The sequence below is a fragment of the Candoia aspera genome, chromosome 3 (assembly GCF_035149785.1).
Source record: "Candoia aspera isolate rCanAsp1 chromosome 3, rCanAsp1.hap2, whole genome shotgun sequence".
Taxonomy (NCBI): Eukaryota; Metazoa; Chordata; class Lepidosauria; order Squamata; family Boidae; genus Candoia; species Candoia aspera.
In genome coordinates this window covers 102474018-102494831 of record NC_086155.1, presented here as the reverse complement: position 1 = coordinate 102494831, position 20814 = coordinate 102474018, and the positions used below count along the sequence as shown (strand labels likewise).

Genomic DNA, 20814 nt, shown 5'->3' with positions numbered 1-20814 from the left:
ACCCAACACCAGAACAAGAAAACCAATAGATCTCAACAGCCACCCTAACCCCAGGCCTGGGAGTAAGGCCAGTTTTTCAAAGACATTCAGAGCAACTGCAGGGTAGGAGCCATAGAAATCTCAAGAGGCTGCTGCTTCAGAGGGCAGGTGCTATGACAGAGAAGGCTTGTTTCCTAGGTCCCAATATATTATATTGTTTAATTGAATGGACCTAAAGCATGCCTACTCTGCCCAATCATGCTGGGTGGGCAGAAACTATTGGAAATCGCAGTCCCTCAAATAACCAGGCCCTATGTCATAAAGGCTTGAATTGCACCCAGAACCCATCTGGCAACCAGTGTAGCTTGTGAAGCAGTAGTAACACCGGCATATTGTGGCCCATACAACGCTGCCCACACCACTGCATTCTGGACTAGATGTAGCTTCCAAGTAGTCTTCAACGGCAGCCTTATGTAGAACATGTTGCGGTAATCTATTAATGAGTTGACTAGGGCATGAGTGACTTCCTGAAGGCCCTCCCATTCTAGGAATGGGCACAATTGGCACACAAGATGGACCTTGCGAAGCTGCTCCTAGCCACAGCTGCCACTTGCTACTCAAGCAGGAGCTGTAAGCCCAGGATGTTCTCATAATTCTGTCTAACTTTCCAAGATGTTTCTTCCACCTTCCTTTTGTTTCCCTAGGCAATGAATATAGTTCAATGTCCCTGGGGAATTCTGGGAGTTGTAGTCCACACATCTTAAAATTGCTGAGGTTAAGAAACACGGGAGCAAGGGGAGGTATTCTATAGGAGGGGTTGAATGGAATGTATATATAATGTGCTCTAAGAAGGGGGTCCTGCACAATCGCCCACCAAACAGCTTGCTGCCCTTGCTTTGCTCTTGGGTGAAGAAGAAAGAACTTAATTTCATGTAATTGCCTGCTATTTCTTTCATACCAGCTCAGAAGCAAATCAGGTAAGGAAATAAATTCTAACATCTTGCAACATCTTAAAGCTGTTACTCATCAATCACAATTGATGCACAAGACATATAATCACCTCTGTGTGATAATCACCTCAACTAATTTTCTGACACAACACAGGAGAAGGTATATGTATGTGGTCACTAAAAGTCGACACTGACTTGATGGCACTTAATCGATCCATCCTCTGTAAAACCAGGGCATGCTTTTCTAATTTGCCCAGATTTTCTGCTTTCAAAATGTTTAAGAGAGCACTTTGTTATAAAAATATAAATAGAATAAATGAACATAAAGAAAGAGCTGGGTGAATGTTTAAATGTCCTTGAAATAGTCTGCTGCAGATTTGAAAGATGACATTCTCTTACCGGAGAAATTCCCACAAAGGGTCTAATATGAAGCTGAATTAAACTATAATTTTAATTCAATCTGGGCTTGAACAAAGTCAGTAGTATTCCATATGCTACCAGGAGTTAATTTAGCAATAGGAGGATTTTATATTGCCACATAAAACAAATCACCATGCTATATGTGTGTGTGTGTGTATGTGTATACATATATATATACACACACACACACACACACACATAGAGAGAGAGAGCACGCGCACGCTAGTTTGATCTAGAGGTTAAGACAATGAGCTAGAAACTAGGAGTCCGTGAGTTTTAGTCTGGCCTTGGGCATGAAAGCCGGCTGGGTGACCTTGGGCCAGTCACTCTCAGCCCAATTCCCTCAAACTCCCAGGTCTCTGGTGGAGGACCTGAGGTTGAAGAAGACACATTGTTTTATAAATACACATATACATATACAAGCTTATGCTGAGCCTACTTCTGCGATGCCCTCATTGTGGCTCCCTATAAAAATAACGGAAGCAAATCGGACTGTGGAAACTACAAAGGTTTCTCACTGCTGTCCATCACAGGCAAGATCTTTGCCCGCATTCTCCTGTACAGACTAGTCACTGTCTTGGAAAGGAACCTCCCAGAGGTGCAGTGTGGCTTTTGGCCTGAACGAAGTACAGCAGACATATTTGCTGTGAGGCAAGTCCAGGAGAAATGAAATGAGCAGAACCAAGCCTCTTTATTCAGTTTTCATTGACCTGACAAAGGCATTTGACACTGTAAACAGGGAGGCTCTCTGGATCATCCTGAGACATTATGGATGCCTGAGGAAATTTGTGAAGTTGATTCAGCTACTCCATGACAGAATGACAGGACAGGTCCTGTCCAGTGGTGATTCATCAGCTGCATTTGCCATTTCCAGTGGGGTAAAACAGGGTTGTGTGCTAGCCCCTATCCTGTTCAATCTGTTGTCATATGCTGTCCAGGGTTCAAAGGAGGGAGTTTTATCAGGTACTAATTGGATGGCGCTCTATTTGACATTTGCTGCTTGAATGCATGAAGTGCCTCCATACAGTCATTCAAGAAACCCTCTTTGCTGATCACTGTGCTCTCCTGGTGCACAAAGACAGTGATCTACAGTTGATGCTGAACAAATTCTCAGATGGTGCTATGCTCTTTGGCCTTACCATTAGCCTGAACAAGACTGGAGTACTTTACCAGCCCGTGCCAAATACCAACACCACAGAACCAAAAATTACTATCGACAACAGCCAGCTGACAAATGTAAACAGCTTCAAATACTTAGGAAGCATCATCTCAAGTGATGGGTCTTTAGACAAAGAAACTGACGTCAGGATCAGCTAGGCCAGCCAGGCTGTAGGTCAGTTGCATACTAGAGTGCTCAACCAACACAAAGAGTCCCCCATTTGGGGGAGATGGGCGGTGACAGAAATTTGAAATATAAATAAACACAAATCTGCATCTCCACAAAGTTGAAAGTCTACAGAGCTGTGGTTATCCCTTCTCTCCTATATGGATGTGACTCCTGGACTCTGTACCAAAGACACATCAAACAACTGGAGAAATTTCACATGTGCGCTGTCTGCTCCATGCTTGGCATTCGCTGGCAAGACCTTATCTCCAACCTGGAGACAACTTGGAGGTCTTGGATCATGCAGAGTCCACCAACATTGAGTCCATGGTTATCAGAGCCCAGATGCAGTGGGTGGGACACGTCATCAAAATAGATGACCACCGTATGCCTCGCCAGTGTACTGGAGTCTGGGAAGAGACCTCGAGGTCATAGCAAACACTAAAAAGATGCTGTGAAACCCTATGCCACTGTGACATTCAGCCAAGGGAACTAGAAGTTGGAGCTGCTGACAGAACCCATGGCAAGCCCTGTGCTATGAAGCCTCCACCAGCTTTGAAGACCGGCGCCACCGAAAACTGATAGAAAACCATGAATGGCATCACAGATAACACCCACAGTTACTACAAAAATGGACTTACAGTGCCCCCATTGTGCCAGAGTCTGCGCTTCCAGACAGGGACTGCAGAGCCATCTCCGTGTTCTCAGATGAGCTGCGCAACAGCTTGTCTTCTTCGAACCAGAAGGACTACCATATCTATGCTAAGCCTGCACCCTCAGCTTTTCATTATGATTTGAGCTACCTGTATTGTTCCCCACTCCCCAACCTTCAATCATGTATAAAGCAATACTTCATGAACCTATGAAATGATCCTTGAATGTGTAAGCCATTATTTATTATTCATTTAAGGTGCCACAAGAGTTGTGTTTGCTAAGACAAATGAGTTCCCTTTCTGTAGATTCTCATTTGAAGAGTACAGTATTGTCAATAGGGCTTCTATGATGACCCCTTAGCATATTATCACTTCTTAATCATTTAGTCATTAACCCAGGGACGAAGTCTGTAAGCTTTTTCTCAGTCATAGGTTTTATTCTTATGTGATTTCCAAGAATAAATCTATTACACAATTCCCATTTGGAAAGCCTATTACACGCTGCAATTCTATGTCTTCCCACAGGAGGCGCTTTACTCCTTATTCCATCGCGGACATGCTTCAAAGCAAGGCTATTGATCGTGGAGCCATGCTCTGCGCAAGCGCGAAGCCGCCGTCGCCGCCATCTTGCTGGCGCGCTGAGAACGGGAGCCTACGAGAAGGACTTGAGTAGGGGTGCGGGCCTCCCGTGCTGTCTCACCCAGCCCGAGACGACGTTCTCCGGACCAGACCAGACCAGGTGGTGTCTAATTTTTTTTTAATATCCTATACATATGTATTAATACGCAATGCGGCCGTTACTTTGGGGATGTAAACAGACCAGAAAATCTGGGAAGGTAGTGCGCAGACGCGACGAGGGCTGACAGAACGCTCACGTGCAGAGGGAAGAGCGAAAAGGCAAGCGGCGAAGAGCATGCGCAGTAGAGCTGCTTGGTTTAGGAAAGGAGCGCGGCCCTTTTTCCGCAGAGGTGGGAATAGCAGAGGAGCCGTCCCTCTTCAGATGCATTAGGCTACAACTTTCATTGTATGCGGTAGTGTCATACTGCTTGGGATTGTTCAGGATCTGTGGAGTCAGGTGGGAAAAGGTTAACGGATCCATTTGAGATTTAGCAAATCTCATTTGCTGCGTTAAAAGGAGGAGAAGGACAAACCTACCTAGAAGTGATTTCAGTACAAGGTGCGCTCGTCCATTCAGTTGGAAACTAGATTTGGGTTGGGTAAATGGGGCGATAGAGGGGGTAGTTTAACTGGAATAGTCTGGAAAGATTATTTTCTTGAGATTTCAGGGACCCTTTCCTAGTATCTAAAATAGCAGCTGACAAATCAGTGGGAAATGAGCCTGTCAGGTGGTAATAAGCCCCACATAAAGCTTTTAATGGATTTTATACCAAACTTGTTTATGATATAAAAGTGAGTTACAAGGTGTTAGAGATACTTGTTGGTGTAACTTTAGTTCTGTTGGTAAAACAGGAAAATGATGCAGTGTTAAATTAGCATATAAGAACATTTAAAAGAACTGTATATGTTTTTGAGGGCGAATTTCTAAAACATATGAATGTCAAAAGATACAGTTTTATTATATTTGAAAGCCATAAGGCCATGATTTCCTATCTTTGCTTTTACTTGGAATTGAATGTGTATGCATGTGAGAGAATACACAACTAATTATTTTCAGACAACTCTTGAATTTCTCCTGTGGCCGGTTGTTGTTTTTTCCATGCATGAGAAGGCCTGTCTCTGTACAAATAAACTGGCAATCTAATGCTTTATATTTTCACCCCATACATTCTGTCTACCTCAGGCTGCTTCTGCCATGGGGGATGTGAAGAATTTCCTATATGCTTGGTGTGGCAAGCGGAAAATCACCCTTGCTTATGAGATCCGTGCTGTGGGCAACAAGAACAGGCAGAAATTTATGTGTGAGGTGAGCATTTGATGACAACAACCCAGAATAATTATCCATCAACTCCCTCCCTTCACAAGGATTCATCTAAACTTACTTGATATTACATAGAGGGAGAGCTACAATAATTGTCTCAGCCAGAAATAGAGGGAGCAAGATTGACCCCCAAAGGGTCAGACATGACTCAATGCTTGCACAGGGGACCTTTCATCTTTTTTTCACAAGATTGTATAAGTGGAGTGTATTTATTTAGGATACAAACCAGTCCAGATTAAGCACTTCGTTGATTCCTACATTTCAGGGAGAGTTAGGCATGTACTTAGCCTTCTTAGTTAAATTAATTATACTAAAAAATGGTTCACTTATGTAAATTATGCCCTTATTACTTAATCCAGATCCCATCCCACCTTAAGGTTGAGCCTTAAGGTGGCTTGCAAAAGTAAACAAAAATATCTGAAGTATAATAAAATGACAACTAAAACATTTAAATGATCTAACATCTGATGCTTAGAAAATTCTAATTTAGAAGGGAAGGTTTATTTTTTGTATTTGCATCATGACTTGAGTTTGCTGGAAAAAAAAGCAGAGGTAGAGACTTGAGTCATAGTGAAAAATGATCAGAACCTGTGTTGACCATTTGACTAATCCAAAAAGATTGGGCATAGAATGAATTGGGCAAGTAAGCAACCATTGCTCTGTAAGAGCAGCAGTATGTATTGCTACTTTTCATGTCAAATAGATTGTGGGAATTGCAAATACAAACTGCTGTAGGATTTGCTATATGACCAAGTTTTCTTTAAGAAGAGTAGCAGTGCTATGCTAAATTGCATTTTGTTCTGAACTTTACACAACAAGCGTGTATGTTGCTGAAGTTATTTATTTAGCAATATATATTTAATAGGTTCGTGTGACAGGCTTCAACTATATTGGTATGGGCAATTCCACCAACAAGAAGGATGCTCAGACCAATGCTGCAAGAGACTTCCTTAATTATCTTGTTCGAGTGAATGAAATCAAAAGTGAAGAAATACCAGCTTTTGGAGTAAGTGACACTATCATCTGCAGAATATGTGTTATATTTTACCATGTCTGGTGCTTAGGTTTTTTTTTTAGTTTGCATACTATTTTGCTTTATGGGGAAGAAAGGCAGTATAACGTATTTTTATTAATAACAGTAGTTGAAACTGTTTTAAAAGAGACCATATTTGGAAGTCACAATTTTTTTTTTTTTTGCATTTGCTAATGGAACTTACCTAATATCTTTCATTTCAGATACTTGATATTTTGATCAGTATAAAATTGGTTTTGAAAAGGAAAACAAAGAGGAGGCACCACTGGGAGGGAAAGAGGCATTCATTTATTCAGAAGTAGTTTGTCTACCATTCAATGGAATTTACTCATTATATGTGCATTCAGGATTACAGGTTGATATTTCATGAAGCACATTTTGCACCTTTTAAAAGGTTAAGCTTTTTTAACCACACAGGTTAAAGGCTATATTTTTTTTCTTGAGGAAGGGGGGGGGAAGAATAACAGATACACAACAGAGTCAGTGCAGAGAAATGCAGTTGTACTTGCACCTTGGTTTTGTAGTAGTAAACTTGACTTAAGTGTTACAGTAATTCTACTTACTGGTGCTTCTGGGTTGGCAAAGTGCACTCTTGTCAGGAATGCAGACTTGAAATTTACAGAGTTTTTGATCATGCTTAGGCAGGAGCAGTGGGTACTCCTGCTGGAGAAGTCACTGGAGCAGAAGAAGGCGGAGAAGGACTTGATGCTCCTTTGGGAGGGCCAGTTCCCCCTCATTTGGCTCTCAGATCGGAAACTGGTAAGTCATTCAACCTCTGCACGTTCATTGCATTGTATATGTTGCCAAATAAATTATAACTGCTTATTAGGCAGTGGAAGTTCAGTCCCATCCATCATGACGGTTATCTGAATTATTTATTTGCTTTCTTGCATTTAATCTGGATTCACATCAGAGTTCTTGACAAAGTATTTTTCTGGATTTGTAAAACTTGTTTTCCTCTAATAAAAAGTTGTTTCATATTCTACATTTTTTGTGCATATTGATGATTTAACTTGGTTTTATGTGACATTTCTATTGTTTATGCATTTATTCATTGTATTTTTAATTTGTTTGTACCCTGCTCACAGATCTCCAGATATCAGGCAGTGTGGTAAACAAAATTTGTAAAAAAAAAAAATGGGCCCAAATCATTATTTTTTCCTTTATTTTTGTTTCTCTTTTTTCCTCAATCTAAATTACTGAAATATATGACCTTGGGATTTGGGAAAAACTGGAATTCCTAATCAGAAAAAATCAAAAGTAAATTTCTATTTCTATTTATTTTTGGCACTTATTCTCTCATGCTTAGAGCAAATAATTTAAAAAGTTAGAGTTGATCAACTTTAAATATGTCATGAGTATGGATGGTGAACAAGGGGAGGCCCGTATCCAGGGGGGAAAACGCATGCGTAGTTTAGAGACTTTGAGCTGTCATTCAGAGAAGCCCAGAGCAGACCCGCCTTGAGTTTTGGGATTTATCTCTCTGGGTTTTCCCACACTTCTTCAGTTTGGTAGGATTTTCTGTCTACAATAGCAGTAAATAAAACACTAGAGACTTTCTTGTCTCCGCGTAGTTTTTGCTTAGGACAAAATAAGTTGTAAATAGAGGAGATCAAACAGTCTTTCTCTTCCCCAGACCTAGGCTGCACTTCCTGCTTGTTCTAGTTTATTAGGAGTCATTAAGATAAATGAACAAGCATATTCTACCTGTCACTGGACTGGCTTTTTCTGTCTCCACATCTTTTGAATTTGATGTAATAATCACAAATGGTAATAAATCATGAAAACTGCTCAGAAAGAGAATGTTTACTACTGTGTTTACTAATAAGGTTGCTGCATTGTTCATACTTTCAAATGAAAGGACTGGGACAGGATTTGTGAGGTTCAGACATTTATATTAAAACTATTTGCATCACAGATGTTATGCTATTAGTAAACATCAGTGTTTCTTTCCCCACTGCTAGAAATTGCTCCTCCTACTGAAGTTGGAAATTCTGGCTATGGTGGAGCTCAGTGGGACCGTGGAGCTAACCTGAAGGATTATTATTCACGGAAGGAAGAACAGGAGGCACAGGCTGTAAGGTTTCTTTAAGACTTATTACCCAAGCTCAATTTTCATTATAATAATTTTGTCTGTCATCAGAGCTATGATTTTCTTGTTTAAGAAAAATAAGATGATGGGAAGAATAACACAGTCTAGCACAGATATAATCATATAGAATGTATAATGCTATATACAGTCCTGCCAAAATATTGACATTTTTTACTCCTTGATTAACAGATGGTACAAATACTGTCTAGTTATTATTACTCTTGCTATCCAAATAATCTGTAGTAATATATCTGAATTATAATACAATAATGCTGTACATTCTAGGAAATAAGTTTTCAAGGGCTCCTGTTGCTATCTGTTCAGAATTCTATAAGAATATAACTCTTTGTAGCATTAAAACTTAAATTTCCTGGGATAATCCACTTGGTTATCAGAGAATATAACTGAGTGTTAAAAGATTTTTTTTTTCAGTAGCATGTAAGCAAGTTAAGAATAGTATTTGTAACAATTTAAAGTCAATTGTTTCTTGCTGCTAGACCTTGGAGTCAGAAGAAATTGATTTAAATGCTGGTCTTCATGGAAATTGGACTTTGGAGAATGCTAAAGCCCGTCTGAATCAGTTTTTCCAAAAGGAGAAAATCCAGGGCGAATATAAATACACTCAAGTGGGGCCTGATCATAACAGGTTTGGTAGATCTTCTTCATAGAGCTGATGATGATGATGAAATACATTTTAATTGTTAATAGCTGTGCTCTTCATCTCTAAATGGAGAGATACCTAAATGGTTTAGCAGGGTAAGACAAGACAGCATGGGCTGTTCCATTTAAGTGACCTGAATAATCTAATCTACAGATATTATTTCTTGCCCTCTGCTTGAATTTGAAAATTGTTTTTGATTGCTTTGTAGTAAGATTTGTAAAATGTACTTAGTTCTGTCTCACAATCTCTATATAATAGTCATAATTTGTTAAATTTGAAAAGCAGAAGATCCTCTGAAAAGCATTTGTTTTTAATACGATGGTGTGTGAAGAAATTCAGTAGTTGAAATCCAGTTCTTGAAATCTGAGCTACAGATTGAAGAAAATCTCATGGAAGAATGTTACTGGGCCCTTATTATAGGAGTCAGGGAGATACTACAGTCTGAGAATATAAAACACTTGTCTACATGTAAAAGATAAAATGGTTACATGTAGAAAGCTAGCATATGCTCACCAAAACAAAGTTAGAACTTTGTATTTGTTCTACATGCCTGATGTTTATTTTAATCCAATTTGTTCAGAGATGCAGTTGCCTTCGTGTATCCCAGAAGAAATTTACAATATGAAGCGATTTGCCAATCAAGCCTTGATTTTTGCAGTGTTTGACATCTAATTGCTATTGCAAAGTTCTTTATAATATTAAATAGAGCTGAAATAGTTTATCTTTCCAAACTATTATCATTGAGTAAATACATATTAGGCTTAGAAAGAAATAATTATCTCTCCCCTGTCTCTGCCTTCAGTTATCTTCCTGTTCCTCTTTGTCCTTCAAACATCCACAACAATTAACCAAGGTGAAGCTATTCATCTTCTAATAACTTCATAAATTAGTATCTTTTTTCTTATCTCAATCATATTTTTTCATGAATATTCCTCTGAAAAAAAATTCTAGTTAAACATTTGCTTTTATATGATATATACCCTCTAAAAATGAAATCTCTCTCTGAATACTGAACATTTTAACAAGAAAATAGAAATTAGGGTTGTACGTAGCTTTGGATTCAGTATTCAGAAGGTGCTGTGGAGCTTGTGGGAACATGAACATAACATTTGTCTACAATACCTTAAAACAGCTGTGGCTTTTTCCAAGATCATGCTGCACAGCACTAACGGAAGTTATGATTGTAGACTCCCTGATTTAAATCTAAATCAGATTCAAAATGCTTACGTTAACTTTTTCCAATCTGCTATTCTCCAGATGTGTTGGGGCTGCAATTCCAAGCTAGCAAGGACATGCTGGCTGAGAATCCTGGGAGTTGTAATCCTAATATATTTGAAGGAAACCAGGCTTTCTAACATATAACTAGCTACTCTGTATATGTGTTTGCCTGAACGTTCCTTTCTTCCCTTCCTTCTTCTGATTTGCAATCCTTGTTCCTGCAAATCACAGTTTTGCAGTTGGATATCAAAATGAAATTGTTCTGCAGAAGGGGAAAAGAAAGAAGGGGAAAAGTTACACAGGCTTCTAATTCCTTCATAGTTTGGCTCCAGCAAATGATAGGGAAATCATGCCTGATCTAGCTTGATACGTAAGTTCAGAGTTAGATTCAATTTCTGATTTGAAATACTTCACATCATTTTTCTTTCAGCTTCCCTTAAAGATATTTCTTTGAGCATTTGTTGTATGCTGTCAGGGATACCAGATTTATTCAAAGCAGCGTTCCTTTATATTTATCAGCAATCTGACATTCAGAAATGAAGTAGCTGAGACTTTTCCCATTCTGACACTGTGCCCAGAAAAACTTCCTTGCCTAATTTCTGCAAGATTCTTCAATAAAATTATTCTCCTTTCTTCCATAGCTCTAAAAGTTCTACTTGTTTATAATGTTTTTCTTCAAGTACAAGCTTTATTTAACAATTATTTACTTGGTGAAGATGGAGGCATGGGTGACAGTATGTTTCTCGGTCTGTTTGCTGTTTTCCAGAGAGCATTCCAGGGTGTAGGATTTGTTACTCCCAGGAAGGCTTGGAGGGATCTCTTGCATTTTTAAAGAAGAAAATGGTGTTGAAAACATGCTATGGGGTATCAAGTTTTTTAGGCATACATTGGCATAGCTTTAAAAAGAGGAATAATGAATTTACAGGTAGTCCTTGCTTAACTACCATAATTGCAACTGGAATTTAGGTCGCTAAGCATGCGGTCGTTAAGTGAATCCAGACCTGATTTTATGACCATTTTTGTGGTTATCAAACAAATCACCTCTGTTGTTAAGCGAATCACATGGCTGTTAAGTGAACTATGTGGTCATTAAGCGAGTCATGTGGTTCCCTATTGATTCTACTTATCAGAAGCTGGCTGGAAAGGTCAAAAAAGTCATGATCACATGACTGTGGGATGCTGCAGCCGGTTGTAAGCATGAACCGGTTGCCCAATGCCCAGATTGTGACCATGGGGATGCTGTGATGGTTGTAAGTACAAGGAATGGTCATAAGTCATTTTTTTCAGCACCATCATAACTCTAGATGATCATTAAACAAACTTGTTAAGTGAGGACTACCTGTATAGCAAATCTCTGTAACTCTGGGATAAAAAGCTCTTAGAAAGCAAATTCCACTGAAATTGGAATGTTTAATATCTCTTACAATTCCTGCCAAGCACCATGTCCCTTTTATTTCATTTTCTTTTTAAAGTAATGATGTGAGGTTTTTAAAATAACAAACAGAAATTTTTCAAAACCCTCTCTTTCATTGTTTTTTGCAATAACTGACAGTAGTTGAATGGGTTCATCTAGATATGGGGGAAAAGTGAAGGGCGTGGTACATTGAAATAGTACCTTTAAATAGTACATTTTTATTTGGGAATTAGTAATATTGGAATATTAATGTTTTGATAAATTTAAACATACATTCAGATACAATAATTCCATAGCATATTTGTCCTTAACTTGAACCTGCTTCAGCTTCAGAGGCTACAAAATTGGCATATATGCCTAGGATTAAATCCCACTGAACACACTGAAACTTTCTTTTGTTGCATTGTGATCTAGATTTAATACTACCTTCTCAAGCCTTGGACTCTTATGCTTTCTTTCATCTTTCTGCTCTTTCAGGTGTCATGCCAGAGATTGCAACCTTCTGTTTCCCAATTAACTAGAATTCTCCATGATACCCAGCATTAAAGTCTATAAATTGGATAGCTTTAATTGTCATTCTAACAAACCAAAATGAATTAGTGTTGTGCAGTCCTGGTTTTTTCCACCAATCACAGTTTAAACTGACAGAAATTCACATTAATGGATAACTCTGGTTAATTGAAAACTGATAGTACTTCTAATTTCTTCCTATGTGCACAGGGCGGTAAGGAGAGCATATAAGCTTAAGGCTTCAGTAGGTTGTTCGTGCAATAAATGTTTAAAGGTTTGATTAGCATTGTATCACTAAGTTATTAATTAGTTTATTTCATAAAATAGGACATTTTTAAAAATAGAGAACGTTTTGTAGAAATACAACAGTGGGAATTTCCCTGTTCCACATAACGAAAGCAGAGTAGGTACCTTATGTTGGTGAATGTGTACACTTATGATTGGAAACTACTATAAATGTATTTTTGAAAACATAAGCACATTTCCCTGTTGCACAAAGATAGTGTTCCATCAGATGAGGATTGGGAAGATGACTTCAACAGTGATTCAGTATAAGTTCTGCGCTGAATGGGGTGGCAACTGCGATACCAGAGATTTTTGCTCATTCACACATGTGCTGCTGCTTAGGCTGTACTAAGCAATCACATGGTACTCTATTGTAAACTGATTTCTGGTGTCGCTGTTCCCCCCCAGGTGGAGGAAATGAATTGAGTGCTGAATTTAAGCTTGGCTGAGAAACATACTGGCATCGGTGTCATTAATGAATGGGTGGCTGTTGTGTCCCTGAGAGCCAGTGGTCTTTTGACTCATGAAGCCGCTGTGCCTGAAGGTCAGTTCATTGGTGGTTTAGGAAGGATCTAAGAAAAAAACTCTTAGCATCATCTAGCTTGTTTTTTTTTTGTCCACAGTGAAATAACTAATATTATGACCTAACATATGAATTACTCTTCCTATAGCGTAGTGCATTACTACCGAATGCATTGCAATTACTATCTTTAAAAAAAATCTATGGAGATTGTCTCTGCAAGATTTTAAATCTAGTCATCTTTGCAAAACCTGACTAAATTCATAACGCTTTCCAGGACTGCTCAGAATGATCTGTCTAGCTCCTGTGATGTTGAGTATCTGATCTCAAGCTGCTTTAACAGTCCTAGAATGTTTAAATTCTAAATGTATTTCCTTAGAATAACTAAGAGCCTATTTGTATCCATGTTTAAGTAGCTAAAGATATCTGCTGAGCAAATGAATTTTTGAACAAGCATATACTGTATATACTTGTAGATAAGCTGAGAGTTTTAGGTGCCAAAATATACCCCCCAAAATTGGTTCGGCTTATCAGCGGATGGGCTTATCTGTGGGTATATGTGGTAATACTTTTTTAAAGTGCCCATGTGTCCTGCATATACTCACAGATAAGCCCATCTGTGGATAAGCAGACCCTCCAATTTTTAACCAAAATACCATGAAAAATGTGCCACCCATGGATAAACCATTTGCGAAAATTAAAGCATATGTAAATTTCAAGTGTCCGTAACTGGATTTGTTTCTATTTGGAAGGTGCTTTTGGACTGTTTGCTTGCAATACAAAAAAAAAAAAAAAATGATTTTGGGTTTTGGCGATTAAAGGGTTTGATTTTAGAGAAGTAATGTTACCAAATGTTTAATTCCTAGCAAGAGATTAACTTTTATGTACTTTTATATCTGTGTGGGAGAAAGTCAGAAGCCACCTGTCTTAGAAGTTTTTCTGTCTGTTCTGGCACTGTTTTAGTTTCTCTTGTTCCGTTTGTAGACTTGTATTCTATCTGTTCTATATTCTGTATTTTGTGTTTTAATCATATTCTGAAAAATTAATAAAGCTCTATAAAAAAAGAAAATTTCAAGGGTCAGCTTATCTACAGGTGGTGTCATGAGTACTGATGGTGAGCAGGAGGGGGCCCCTATCCAAGGGGGAAAACGCATGCATAGTACTGAGGAGTTAAGCAGCCATTCAAAGAGACACAGATCAGACCTGCCTTAACTTTTGAGGTTTATCTGTCTGGGTTTTTCCCACGCTTCTTCAGTTTGTTAGGATTTTCTGTCTAATGTAGCAGTAATAAAGCACTAGAGACCTATTCCTTGCCTCAGCATGGTTCCTGACTGTTAGGACAGGTGGCTGATTTTTTTATGGTATTTTGGTTAAATGTTTTAGGGTCAGCTTGTCTGCGGATGGGCTTTCAGAGTATATATAGTAGTATAAGCCTCGGTCTCATTGATAAAAATGGAATGCATTGTCAGAATAAGCACGTTACAGCCTTGTTCACTAGAACGTTTAGGTAAATTGTCACAGTATAAATGTCTTTTGCCAAATAAGAGTATTCCTAACTCTGATCAGATCCCAAAACAGACTGAAATAAGAATCACATGGAACTGTCTGTGTATATTGATTTATTGGAGGCAAGTCCCAAACTCGAGCATATATTTCTTGGATATCTTGTTCACAGATGCACTGCCTTTGTTGAAAGAAAGGTACGTATAGCCAGTCTAATCATGTATGGGCTCCTGTTAGGTTAAAAGACAGAGGTAGGCAGAATCCTAGTTGAGCATTTGTCATGTGATTTAGGGCTTTGGTTACTTATTGTGTGTTTTTAGTCTGCAGAAAGGATCCAGAAAACATTTCAATCCAAACTAAAATTTTATTTTGCATGGATCCTTTAGTCCCAATTGCATATTCATCTGACAGCTTCTTGGTTCATCTATTAAGCTTTATCATTATTCCCAAGAAATACAGATTACAGAACCCAGATTCTTTCAGCAGTACCTTAAACCCTAAGGCATGATGAAATTGGACATGTTTGGAAAAACTACTCTTCAGTGTTGCATTCAGAGTAGAATTATTTTAAAATGTGAGTTCTAATTCAATGTATGAATATTTGAACTTTAATGAGCTTTATCACAGCATTTATTAGATGACTATGTTGGAAATCCCTTGTCTGATCCATCAGAACTAAAGTACTGATGCTGCCTTCTTTATATGTGTTTCAGGAGCTTCATTGCAGAAATGACTATTTATGTCAAACAGTTGGCCAGAAGTAAGTCCTTCTTTTATTGGGAATGAACATCATGGCATTATATATCAGTCCAACTTAAAAGAATTGTTTTCTTTTTAGAGGAATTAGCCTGAATTGTTCCAGTACATTGGAATGCTTCATTTTGACTAGGAGTTTGCAGCCAAAGAACTTTCAGGCTAATAAAAAGTGTGGAATAGCCTTTCCCACACCCCCATTGCCTCATTGAGGTGTCATTATACTTATAGTAATGGTAAAACCACAGCTGACAGAATCCCTGTCTACATTGTTACTAAAAGTACAGTAGATATATCATAATCTAAAGACAGTATTGTTAAGTACTCTGTATTTCTCTGATTCCTTGCACATAATTGCTTGTCCTTCAAAATGGACTTAATACGTTTCCTTCCTGCTACTGTACACATAGTTTAGAAACTGAATAATTACTAAAGAAAAAAGGCCTCTAGTCTTATCAGAGATTGTTGTGAATTTCCTTTTCTGTTTAATCTCTGCTTTGTGTAAATAACTAAGACTGAAGGGATATCCACTCCTGAATAAGTTAATAGACTGTGCTGTCTTCTTTATGGTCTGCTTATACATTTGTGGCTGAAATCCTCTTGATAACTGCTTTCCTGTATATGTTGTTACATTTGTAAAAATTTCAGTGCTCAGACATGGATGATTTTCAGGCAGTTGTGTTTGTGTTTTAACCTTTTCATTCTAAAGCACTGTTTCTCTAGCTTGTTTTCTAGGTATGTGGACTTCAGATCCCACACTTAGAGATTTGAAGTCCACATACCAAACATAGCCAGCATGGCCATTGATGACAATTCTGGGAGTTGAAGTCCACACACCTGGAAGCTGCCACGGTTGGGAAACAGTGTTCTAAAGCAAAGCAGTCAGAGGACTACCTTTGGTTAATTACTCTCACATGTAACATTCCTCTATTGCAGGGATCATTGCTCGTGAGCATGGCTCAAATAAAAAGCTGGCAGCACAGTCCTGTGCTCTTTCTCTGGTTAGACAGCTCTATCATTTGGGCATCATTGAGGCTTATTCTGGACAAGCCAAGAAGAAGGAAGGTGAATCGGTGAGGTTTTTAAAATTTTTATATTTAATTTAATTTTATTTAATTTAATTTTTTATCCCACCTTTATTATTTTTACAAGTAACTCAAGGTGGGGAACATACCTAATACTCCTTCCTCCTTCTATTTTCTCCACAACAACCACCCTGTGAGGTGAGTTGGGCTGAGAGAGAGTGACTGGCCCAAGGTCACTCAGCCAGCTTTCATGCCTAAGGCGTAGTCCTGAAAAGCAGGATATGAGTAAGTGTGCCTACAGCATATGATTTAGCAATCTGTGGAACCAGGTGTAAAGTTTCCCATATGTAAATAGCCATGATGTTGTGATGCCATTCTATTTTCCTGGGGAAATAAAAAGTATTTCAATAGTGGAATAACTGGGCTAAAGAAACAAAAATTTAAATTAATAAATATAGTGGGTAATAAGATGTTCCCAATATGACATCAGCCAAGAAGACATTTGGAGAGTCAAGTATGTAAAATAAAATATATTAGAAGTGTTTCCTGCTATGATGTCCTTTTTCAATACCTAGAATTAAGTATGCTTCCTACTTCCATTCTTATTGTCTTTTGTTTAGATTCTCTCTATGTATTGGGTTTAAACATGGTCCATTAATACAGTATTTGTTTTTTTTAAAGTATACATGTTAATGATTTTAGATAGTTGTTGTGTTGTGAACCAAGATTATTCTGTAACTTTTTTCTATGCATCTTTTACAGTGCTAGTAAATATTTCAAGTATTTGATCTCTTACATTGTGTGAGCTTAATTTTATGTGACTATTTTGGATACTCACTTTAATTCAATAGGTAGAGCCTTATGAAGTCAATCTCACTTCTAATTTGGAAAACCAGTTGCAAAGAATTATAGAGGATATGAGTCTTGAAGTCATTTCACCAGTGAGTATATGTTCAAGATACATTCTGTTTCCTTTCCTACTTCGGTAGAATTTTGTTAAGAGTTTGCACAGCCATTTTTTTTTAACTTGGCAGCCTGAGGATCCCAACTCACCAGTTCTACTCAGCATTGGAAAGTTAGCTCACTTTGAACCATCCCAAAAACAGAATCAAATGGGAGTTGTGCCATGGTCCCCACCTCAGTCAAACTGGAATCCATGGACTAGCTGCAATATTGATGAGGGTCCTCTGGCATATGTAAGTCTACAAATTGTAGCTTCTCATAAATTCCTTGTTTATCATCACATCTTCTGTTTTTCCTGTTTATTTCTATTTACATAAAAATATGCACATGTACCATTCTGAAGCATACATAATGCTTCTTTGGAAATAGATGAACTGTATACCTAATTATCTTCTGTTCCCAGGCTACACCAGAACAGATAAGCATAGACATAAAAAGCAACCTTTTGTATCAGCTGGAAAATGATCAGGAACTACAAAAAGTAAGTATGCAGTTATTTGAATTTGTAGACTCCTGAAGGGTAGTTATACCTTAAAATAGAGAGTGAAACTCAAAATACATATTTACATATCTTTACCCAGTCTTCTGCATTTCTGGAAGGTAGGGTATGTCATTCTATGTCTCATCAAAAGTTTGCCTAACAATATGTTTTATATAAATAAGCTAAAGAGCATGTTTAGAGCTCCTTTTAAAATGCTTGCGTATTACTGATAGTGTACTGTTTCGTGTCTCAGATTCTTAAAGAGAGGGACACCCTGCCTGTGAAGAACTTTGAGGAAAAGATTCTAGATGCCATACATCAAAATTCTGTTGTGATCATCCGTGGGGCTACAGGTTGCGGCAAAACCACACAGGTTCCACAATACATCTTGGATGAATGTATTCACAATGGAAGAGCTGCAGAATGTAGCATTGTTGTCACTCAGGTGAAAAACCTATTCAGCATAATATTTCTAATTAATCTACTACTTGACATTAATGCCATTGGAATTAGATAGGAAGATGTAGTACTTTCAGATCTGAAGCTGAAAAGGTGCTTTGCAGCAGACATGAGTGCACACATCATGCCTGTTGGCCCCTCCTCAAAAATGCTGCATTTTTTCTTGGATTCATACGGTAAATCAGTCTGAAGCACTTTTTGTTTGTTTTTTATCTAAAGTGCTACACATCCCTAGTTCCAAATATATCTTCCAAATGAGGTTGGGATAAACTTACTTATATATAAAGGCTATGCCTGGACCAGTATTTCACTTTGTGAATTACCAGCATGAATGTTTGGGCACCCTTTATTCATACAGATGAAACTTAACTGCAAATAATTAGATTCCCAGCATGCAGTATTTGAATTTCAAACTCTCAAAATGTCTATAAAAATCCCACTTGAGAAAAATTGTATGGGCGTCTTGGTTCCGTTCTGTGATTTTTCTTGATGGGCTTGTTCCGTTTGGTGAGCTGATGTGGACTTCCTACTTAAACTCTGATATCTTTTCTACACAGCCTAGGAGAATCAGTGCTGTCTCTGTAGCAGAAAGAGTTGCTTATGAAAGAGGAGAAGAACCTGGAAATAGTTGTGGCTACAGTGTTCGCTTTGAATCAGTGCTTCCCCGGCCACATGCCAGTGTGATGTTCTGCACTGTAGGTGGGTGTTGCTTGTTATAAAATTTATAGGCTATGATAGAATGGTTAATAGAATTTGACAAAAATACAGAATCTCTTCCCATATTTCTCACAGAGAATATGAAAAGACTGATGCCAGAAACCTTTTTTCTGTGTGCTTCCAATTGTCCATTCAGAGGTGGTTGAAAATAAAAGCATTTTCTTGTGTGTTAGGCTGGGCTCTTCTAGATAGTAAATAACTGCAGAATCTATAATAGCAATTGGAAGTAGTTGTGGGATGTTTTGTTTCTACCATTTCTTATTATTTCCCATAATGAATTGAAATCAAGGATGAGATTTAGAAAGGTTTTTATTTAGTTCCTGGGTTGTAAATTGGTTTTCTCTTACTAGTTTTCCATGGTGCAGGGTAAGAGCTGCTAAAAAAGAAAGAGGGAAAATAAATGAGGAATTGGCAGAACACAGCATGATTACTTTGCTTGCCTGTATGACTGAGTCTGGCTGGTATCTGGCTAGTTTAACAAACGATGATTAAAAATGGATTGCCTGATATGTTCACAGCTAGTGACTATACATGTTGCATTACATTGCCTTCCCTAACCTGTTCAGTAAAGGGATCGTTTGTCCTAATTAATCCATCCTCATTGATAAAGACTTACGTTTTAAGGTGTCCTCCTGAGAAAGCTGGAAGCTGGCATTCGTGGAATCAGTCATGTCATAGTGGATGAAATTCATGAGAGAGACATTAATGTGAGTAATCTGTGAATTTGTCCAAGCAGAGCTTTTTCAGTAACTGATTCTCTTTATGCAGTATGTAAGTGTTCCTGCTGTTGAGCCATATGAAAATGAGCACAGACTCACAATCATCGTTTTGATGCATTCTGCCCAAATACACACATTAGTTTTACATTAAAAGTGGGCATTTTTTAGTACTTGCTTTGCTCACATATAGCCTCTTACAGTTATCAAGAGTAAAAGTTATTCCCCTGGGTGGGAGGAAAAATATAAGTAAAATAACCTTGTACAGCTGTTAAGATCTAGCCCACTGTTTTTCAACTTGGTAACTTGAAGATGGGTGGACTTCAACTCCCAGAATTCCCCAGCCAGCCAAATTCAAAGAGGAAAAGATGATTCAGACATATGGGGTTATTCAGGTTAGAGCTACTGACACCGGCTTAAGTTGATCACATCTCTGTGATAATCACATCTGTGATCATCATGTGTGATCACATCTAATGAGCAGGAGCTGCACAAGCCCAGCAAATGACACACCTTTTTTAAAAAAGTTGCCACCAGGTACAAATTGAGTGCCCTGGTGTTCTTGAATACACCTTTTTTCCTTTGAATCAGGATCATTGCACAGACCTGATATTCATCATACAATAAGTAACTAGAAGTAACAATATAACTTAATCTTTGGATTTTGGATCTGTCATGAGTACTGATGGTGAGCAGGAGGGGGCCCCTATCCAGGGGGGAAAACACATGCGTAGTACTGAGGAGTTAAGCAGCCATTCAAAGAGACACAGATCAGACCCGCCTTAACTTTTGGGGTTTATCTGTCTGGGTTTTTCCCACGCTTCTTCAGTTTGTTAGGATTTTCTGTCTAATGTAGCAGTAATAAAACACTAGAGACCTATTCCTTGTCTCAGCGTGGTTCCTGACTGTTAGGACAGGATCACAGTGCACTCTTAGTTGTAATATGATGGTTAAGAAATAACCAGTGGCCCTTATAGGTTACATCTACAAACCCAGCATTGCTTAGCCTACATTATAGAAAGAATATTGTAGCATGTGGGCTTTAGTGGTCTGGCAGGGCTGCTGTTCTGCTGGTGTGAGCCAACCATTGGAGTGAGTAAAGCGGGGTGGGGAACAGCTCAATTCCAGCCTAGGAGGGCAGTGCTGTCATGGGGCTGATGAGCTGACCTGGCTGCTAGCCAGGGCTGGTGTGAGAAGAT

The 20814-nt window shown here is 38.4% G+C and overlaps 1 protein-coding gene across 2 annotated transcripts in view; it reads left to right on the top strand.

Annotated features, from left to right (window-relative positions):
- The first annotated feature begins 4278 nt into the window (after positions 1-4278).
- DHX9 (DExH-box helicase 9) overlaps positions 4279-20814 on the top strand; it is a 38249-nt gene continuing 21713 nt past the window's right edge. Inside the window, exons 1-14 of one of the 2 annotated variants that reach the window (XM_063298440.1) lie at positions 4279-4357; positions 5128-5250; positions 6131-6271; positions 6940-7057; positions 8263-8375; positions 8888-9036; positions 15215-15261; positions 16191-16327; positions 17131-17220; positions 17314-17475; positions 17646-17723; positions 17977-18168; positions 18740-18881; positions 19524-19606. In XM_063298440.1, coding sequence (XP_063154510.1) covers positions 5140-5250; positions 6131-6271; positions 6940-7057; positions 8263-8375; positions 8888-9036; positions 15215-15261; positions 16191-16327; positions 17131-17220; positions 17314-17475; positions 17646-17723; positions 17977-18168; positions 18740-18881; positions 19524-19606 — 1563 coding nt within the window. In that variant the 5' untranslated portion in view covers positions 4279-4357; positions 5128-5139. Of the gene's footprint in view, positions 4358-5127; positions 5251-6130; positions 6272-6939; positions 7058-8262; positions 8376-8887; positions 9037-12910; positions 13023-15214; positions 15262-16190; positions 16328-17130; positions 17221-17313; positions 17476-17645; positions 17724-17976; positions 18169-18739; positions 18882-19523; positions 19607-20814 lie in introns of those variants that run through there. The other variant, XM_063298441.1, reaches the window with a different exon arrangement.